The sequence below is a fragment of the Hyaena hyaena genome, unplaced genomic scaffold (assembly GCF_003009895.1).
Source record: "Hyaena hyaena isolate Hyena2069 unplaced genomic scaffold, ASM300989v1 scaffold_344, whole genome shotgun sequence".
NCBI classification, from domain to species: domain Eukaryota; kingdom Metazoa; phylum Chordata; class Mammalia; order Carnivora; family Hyaenidae; genus Hyaena; species Hyaena hyaena.
The window spans coordinates 1380472-1388486 of NW_024080977.1; the positions used below are offsets into that span (position 1 = coordinate 1380472).

General features: G+C 35.6%; 1 protein-coding gene across 3 annotated transcripts in view; it reads left to right on the plus strand.

The window, feature by feature from the left end:
- The window catches only part of DOP1A (DOP1 leucine zipper like protein A), a 100423-nt gene that overhangs the window by 68725 nt on the left and 23683 nt on the right, over positions 1-8015 (plus strand). For all 3 annotated transcript variants that reach the window (XM_039249753.1, XM_039249754.1, XM_039249755.1), the window contains exons 19-22: positions 224-2213; positions 3035-3146; positions 3252-3434; positions 4916-5041. In XM_039249753.1, coding sequence (XP_039105684.1) covers positions 224-2213; positions 3035-3146; positions 3252-3434; positions 4916-5041 — 2411 coding nt within the window. The remainder of the gene's footprint in view (positions 1-223; positions 2214-3034; positions 3147-3251; positions 3435-4915; positions 5042-8015) is intronic.

An 8015-nucleotide genomic window follows, 5' to 3' on the forward strand; every position in this document is an offset into this window, starting at 1 on the left:
TAACTTTCAATTAAGTAATAGTCCTATCGTTGCATTGTCCTTACTAAACTTTAGTTAATAGTCATCTACATCATTGTCTAAAATAGTAATAAAGTAATATTTTAGTAGGAAAGTATAAGTAGGTGATGAAGCTAATGTTTAAAAATCTTGAGTTTAGTATACAATTCAATTATTTTAATGTATTTTATCTTTTTCCTTCTTTACTATTTTTCTCATATGCCAGTAAACCAAGTACAGCTCATTGCATCTAAAGGAATTAGTGAAAAGCCGCTCACCATGGACGAAATAGAGAACTTTAGTCTCACTGTTAATCCATTGAGTGACAGACTTTCCCTTCTAAGTACCAGCAGTGAGACGATTCCAATGGTTGTATCTGATTTCGATCTTCCAGACCAACAGATAGAAGTACTTCAGAGTTCTGACTCTGGATGTTCACAGTCCTCTGCTGGGGACAACTTGAGTTACGAAGTAGATCCTGAAAATGTGAATGCCCAAGAAGACTCTCAAGTGCCAGGTGAAAGCTCCCCAGATGATGATGTTCAACAGGTAGTCTTTGACCTGATATGTAAAGTCGTAAGTGGCCTCGAAGCAGAATCTGCATCAGTGACATCTCAGTTAGAAATGGAAGCTATCACCCCAGAGCACAGTGACCTAGGTATGGGCGAGGAGGACCTTAAAACTGATGAGCAGTCTGCTGCGCAGGGTCAGAGTGCTTTGCTGAGTAACGACAGTTCTCAGTTGCTTGCTGTGTCTGCGGAGGGAGGCTGTGAGTACCTGGCAAATGGAATCTCCAGAAATAGTTCCTCACCTTGTATTTCAGGAACCACACAGATTCTCCAGGACTCTAACGTTGCTTCTATAGAAACCAAATCCAGACAGAGGAGTCACAGCAGTATTCAGTTCAGCTTCAAAGAAAAATTATCAGAAAAAGTCTCCGAGAAAGAGACCATCGTTAAGGAGTCAGGTAAACAACCGGGAGCAAAACCTAAAGTAAAACTTGCCAGAAAAAAGGATGATGACAAGAAAAAAACTTCAAATGAAAAACTCAAACAAACCAGTGTATTCTTCAGTGATGGTCTGGATTTAGAAAACTGGTACAGCTGTGGAGAAGGAGAAATTTCTGAAATTGAGAGTGATATGGGTTCTCCAGGATCACGGAAATCTCCCCATTTCAACATCCACCCGCTCTATCAGCATGTGCTTCTGTATCTCCAGTTGTATGATTCATCAAGGACTCTCTATGCTTTTTCTGCCATCAAAGCCATCTTGAAAACTAACCCTATTACTTTTGTAAATGCCATTTCAACCACTAGTGTAAATAATGCATATACCCCTCAGTTGTCTCTGCTTCAGAATCTCTTGGCCAGACACCGGATTTCTGTTATGGGCAAAGACTTTTATAGTCACATTCCAGTAGACTCAAATCATAACTTCCGGAGTTCTATGTACATAGAAATTCTTATTTCCCTCTGCTTATATTACATGCGAAGCCATTACCCAACTCATGTCAAGGTTACTGCACAAGATTTAATAGGCAATCGAAACATGCAGATGATGAGCATAGAAATTTTGACACTTCTCTTTACTGAGCTGGCAAAAGTAATAGAAAGCTCAGCCAAGGGTTTCCCTAGTTTTATCTCTGACATGTTATCTAAGTGCAAAGTTCAGAAAGTGATTCTTCACTGCTTGCTGTCATCTATCTTTAGTGCACAGAAATGGCATAGTGAGAAAATGGCAGGTAAGAACATGGTTGCCGTGGAAGAAGGTTTCTCAGAAGATAGCCTTATCAATTTCTCAGAGGATGAATTTGACAATGGCAGCACACTCCAGTCACAGCTTCTTAAAGTGCTTCAGAGGCTCATTGTTCTAGAACACCGGGTAATGACTATCCCTGAAGAGAATGAAACAGGTTTCGATTTTGTTGTATCTGACCTGGAACACATCAACCCCCATCAGCCCATGACTTCTCTTCAGTATTTGCATGCTCAGCCAATTACATGTCAAGGCATGTTCCTCTGTGCAGTGATACGAGCTTTGCATCAACACTGTGCTTGTAAGATGCACCCACAGTGGATTGGTTTAATCACATCTACTCTGCCTTACATGGGAAAAGTTCTACAGAGAGTGGTTGTTTCTGTGACACTACAGCTTTGCAGGAATTTAGATAATCTAATTCAGCAGTACAAATATGAAACAGGATTATCTGATAGTAGGTAAGGGTTGATTTTTAACTTTATCATTAACATTTTTCACCTTAGGACTGCTTAATCATCCAGAGAATCCGTTACAATTTGAATACACAAATTAACTATCAGTAGGTTACAAATCATATGTTATTTACACAAAGAAGGAAAGTCATCCTGAGTTTCAATCAGTAAAATAATTAAGAATGGAGAAGAGAAGGAAGATTCAAACAGGCCTTTTTTCTCCTAAAGTAAGAAACATTAATTTAGATGTTCTTGACCGAGCTGACGAAAATAATACAGAGCCTAGCAAAGGGTTTCCCTAGTTTTATCTAATAAGTTATCTAAGTAGAAGTTGATTGCGCACAAAAATTAATTTTAAATTAAAAATAATTGCTTTCCTGTCTGATTTTATTCTGATTTTCATGATTTAGTGGTGAATTCCATCTGTATCCCCATGTTCAATTAGTCTGTCAAAAATTAGCCAGATGTTTAATCGACTAGTATTTATTTCATCTCCTATATAACTTTAGCTACTACATGTAAAATCTAAGAAAACTGCCTATGTCATTTAATATTGATGTGCCTGCTGTTACATAGTCACTAGAGATTTACTAGCTATACTTGGTTATTTTGTATTGAATTTGTTTAGCCAAAAAGAACTCTAGTACAACTCACTCAGTTCATAGAGTAGGATGTAAAAGCTTCTAATTTATGCTCTTAGTCATTTATTTATGTAATATTTATTGAGCACCTACTCTGTGCCTAGGACATGCTGGACATTTACCATTGAAAAAACATGAAGTTTTCTTTCACAGAACTTGTGTTCAACTGAATGCGTTTCTTTTCAGGCCTCTGTGGATGGCATCAATCATTCCACCAGATATGATTCTTACTCTTTTAGAAGGGATCACAGCCATTATCCATTACTGTTTATTGGATCCTACTACTCAGTATCACCAAGTAAGACTGCACAAATATTTGACTCCTTTTTGAAGACTGAGGTCTAATAAGTACCTATTTGTAAACTTCAGTAAGTAATATGCATTTGTCCCCCAACTTTAATAGCTTTTGGTCAATGTAGACCAAAAACACTTGTTTGAAGCCCGCAGTGGAATCCTCTCCATCCTTCACATGATCATGTCCTCTGTGACCTTGCTCTGGAGCATCCTGCATCAGGCTGATTCTTCAGAAAAGATGGCTGTTGCTGCCTCTGCGTCTGTCACCACTATTAATCTTGGAGCCACAAAGGTTAGATAATTCACACTTCATCTGTGGAGCTCAAGAGTGTGTTCAACGACTTTCCTAAAGATTGTATTCAAAATCTGTGAATAATTTGAGTAGTATGTATGGCATGCTTCGTGAATTAATTATCAAATGATTTTAATTATTTCATTGAGAAATGACATATCACAGATTTCAGCCATTTTAAGTATATACAATGATTTTTTTCCTAGTACATTGTCACCACAATTTTTGAACATGTTCATCACTGCAAAAAGATTCCAGGGCCCATTTGCAGTCACTCCCTATTCTCATTGCCAGCTCCAATCAACCATTAATTTGTTTCCTCTACATATAGATTTGCTTTTTCTGTTTGTTTTTTATAAATGAAATCATACATTATTTAGTCTTTTGTATCTGGCTTCTTTTATGTGGCAATATTTTTGAGGTTCATTCATACTTAGAATTTTGTTCCCTTTCTTGAGGATTTTTAAAGTTGACATTTTAACATGGAAAATCCTCCTGGAAAAGAATTTAGCAATATGTACAGAGAGCTTTAAAAGTTTGGCAATCTATAACCTAGTACACTACTTTAGTAATCAGTTCTAAGACAATCAAAATTATGCAAAGAGATATATATATATATATATCTTTATATATATCATTATGGCCTTATTTAGTGGCACAAAGAAAGATCCTAAACAATAAATAAGGAAAGATTAAATAAATTCTCCTTTTAGTGCTCCATTATGTAGCTACAAATTGCATTTTTGAAGAAATCTCGGTGGAAAATGTATAAAACTTTAGTGAAACTAGCATGTTACATAATCTTGTAACATGTAAATACAAATATTGTATTTACAATTACATAAAGAATTATATGCAGAAAAAGAAATTAGTGCATTAATAGTGAATATCTGAGGATGATGTGATTAATGGTTGAGTTTTAAAAAAAATTTTCTCATACTCAGGCATTTTCCAAATTTTCTACTTTATATTTAGAGGAAAATCATATTTCAAGGCATATTATTCAATGTCAAGTTGTTGAATTTGACAACTTTTGTCAAGTTATCTAATCTTACTCTTTGACCTGACTCCCTAGATCTGGGTGTAATGGGAGCACAACTGAAATTGAGGGAAGGCAAAGGATGGAAACCAATGGAAAATTTTATCTAAGAACTTAGGTTTAGATTAAACTTTGTTTTTCTGTTGTATAACTTCACTTAAAAAAAACTTTTCCTTTTTTAAAGGAATCTACATCAAATGTATTTGAAATTCATATATAGTGTTTTCCTCTTATTTCATAGAGACTCTTGCATCTGGCTGATTGGCAGTTGTCATTATATAGTGTTGATTTTTTTTTACAGTTAAAATGACCATGATTGAACTCTTAACACTATTAGAATTTCCTCCACTGTTACTGAGGAAGCAAAACATGAAAGTGCTATATATTATTAAAAAAAAAAACAAAACTAAAACCCACTTGTCATTTGTTTAAATTGTTTTAGAACTTGAGACAACAGATCCTTGAATTATTGGGCCCCATTTCAATGAATCATGGTGTTCATTTTATGGCTGCTATTGCATTTGTATGGAATGAAAGAAGACAAAACAAAACGACCACTAGGACCAAGGTATGTGTTTAACCATTTAGTATTTTTGTTGTTTTGTTTGATAAGCATTTGGTGAGTACATGCTAATTTTCAAGTCTCTGTTAATGGCAGTGGGGCTGGGGTGGGATGAGGAGTGGAAACACAATAGTTTTTCTATAAGTTTAGACAAAGATGTATTACCTAAATGTCTTGAGTTTAAAAATCATCATTTTGTGTAAAAAAAGAAATTAGTGTGATATTAACTATATTTTAGATGGAAAAGTTAACATGGTGCAGAGTATTTTTTAAATGTTTGTCATTCAGGGTCAAAGGGAGGATATGGAGTGTTTTCATCTTGACTTGTTTTTCATTAAGATGTGATAGCTTCAGTAGTTCATTTCTAAATATAATTCGTACATTGGTTTAACTGGATTGTATATGTGAAATTGTTGCTTTTGAGTTTGAAAGCTCAAAAATGTTTTATATTAGAAATACATAGTGACTCATTAGAATGTTAGGCTATTAAATAATTAACATTCACATAAGATATACAATTTGTCTAGTTAAAGGTTTCTGATCTGTTATTTTTGTGCTGATTTCATATTACATATATGTTGAAATTTCAAAAGGAATAAAAATAAATGAACATTCCTACTTATGCCCCTGCCCCCTTTTTTTTTTTTTGCATGTGAAGATCCAGTAGCAGATACTACATTAGAACTGAAATCCTGGACTGTATTTAAAATCAGTCAAGGACCTGTTGTATAACAAGGCATATCGAACACTTGCACTTTTCTTTGTTCTGCTTTCAAAAATGAGAATAAAAGAACTTAAAAAGACTTAAACCCACAATGACAAAAATTGAGGGAGTTGACCACAGAAAAAGAAGCATCAGCAAAATTTTGCAAGATAAAACACAGGTCTGAGTAGTAACTGATTTAGTAGAGAAAATTGGTATCTAAGTTGCTGTAAAAAAGGAACCACTTGCCACTGTAAAACTACAGATGATCTCTGGAAGTAGAAATGTCAGGTACTTCTTTTTTTTTTTTTTTTTTAATGTTTTTATTTATTTTTGACAGAGACAGATCATTAGCCTGGCGGGGGTGGAGGGTGTAGAGGGAGGGGCAGGGAGAGAGGGAGACACAGAATCAGAATCAGGCTCCAATAGCACAGAGCCTGACATGGGGCTGGAACTATTGAAACTGTGAGATCATGACCTGAGCTCAAGTTGGACACTCAACCAACTGAGCCACCCAGATGCCTCAGAAATGTTAGTTCTAAAGACAAAAGGTTGTGGTGGGGTGAAATCTGGAGGAGTAATTGAAAATTTATTTAAGGAGCAACTAGACCACGTCTAGATCTCTCATCCCTAACCCAAGCAACCACCCACTCTCTTACCCTACTTAAGCAAGAGACTGGAGCCAAGTTTGCTTAAGAGTTTGGTCAAGAAAGGCTCTGAACCTGAGAGCACAAGATTCACACAGGTAGACATTAGACTTCATGATGAAAACAGGAGCATTCACAACAAGTTTATATACTGAAAAATGGGTGTCAACCTCACCCCAGTGAGGTGGCAGGAAGCAACAGGGCCCTTAGGTAGGAATTTTGAGGATTCCCCTCTAGGAAAATGACCTGACCAGGAAAAAAAGATCTATAGTTGCTGAAGTTTTTGACTATACTAACAAAACACTAGGCTGCAGTCACCACACAGGAAGGCTTCCCTATCCATCAGTCTTGCACATAAATGCTTGACTTCCCATCACTTTTTCTTTTCCAAAAGCAGTAATAGCATAGTTGTTAAGAGCACAGACTTCGAAACCAGATCCGTGAGGTTCAAATCCTTACTTTAATTACTAAATACATGACCCTGGAGAAGAAGTACTACTTCATGAGGTTGTGAGAATTGGAAGAATATATATATATATATATATTCGGCACCACTTAGAGTATTGCCTGGCACTTAATAAGCACTTTGTAAAAATTAGCTTTATTACTACTCCTCACATTTAAATATGAATAAAGAGTCAAGGATTACTAGTCATGAAGAAAGCTCCTAATGATAGACAATGACAAAAACAACTAGATAAAGTCAAACAATGCAGGTAACAGAATAACATGTAAGTAATAATAGCAATGCCTCTCCAAGAGGGGAAGCTATGTTGCATCCATGAGATAGGATCATAAAAAAGATGTTTGCAAAAATTACAGTTTTTCTTGAATATAAAACTTTTTATAGTGGAAGTCAAGCAAAATCAGTATAAGGGTTGGAAGAGAAAGCAGATAAATATTAGAAATAAAATATAAATTTAGAGATATGGGAAGTAGGGTAAAGGAGATCAGAAAACTAGAAGAATGATACTGGGGGCTCAATATCTTTTTGCAGAAAAAATGAGGGAGGAAAATGTAATGAAATAGTATAATAAAATTCTCAGGAAATGAAGGAAATGAGTTTCCACAGACACTCTGAAAAGAGATTTACTCAAAGATCAGCATATAATTTCAGAACACTGGAGATAAATGATCTGAAAATCGTCTTCAGAGAAAATAACTTTCCTATTCAGTGTAAAAACAGTAAAACTTGTCAAGAGCAGCACTGGAAATTACCGGAAAATCAGTTTCAACTTACAATGCTATACCCAAACTGTCACTCAAGGCATTTTGAACCATGGAATATCTATTTTTTTAAAAAAATGTCATTACCATCAGTTCACCCTCTCTCAGTGACTGAAAGATCCTCTCTATTAGAGGGAGAATAAACCAAGAAGGAAGAGGACATGGGATCCAAGCAATAGGGGTTCTGACACAGAAGACTTAGAAAGAGAATCTTTAGGCTGATGGTCCCAGAAAAGGTATCAAAATGTTTGTGTAAGCCTAGAGAGTACCAATCCAGGATAGAACAGAAAGACCTCGAATAGATATCTCAGGGGGAGAAAAAAAAAAAAAGAGAGAGAGCCACCTGAGTGGCTCAGTCAGTCAGTTCAGTGTCCAGCTCTTTTTTTTTTTTTTTTTTTTTTTT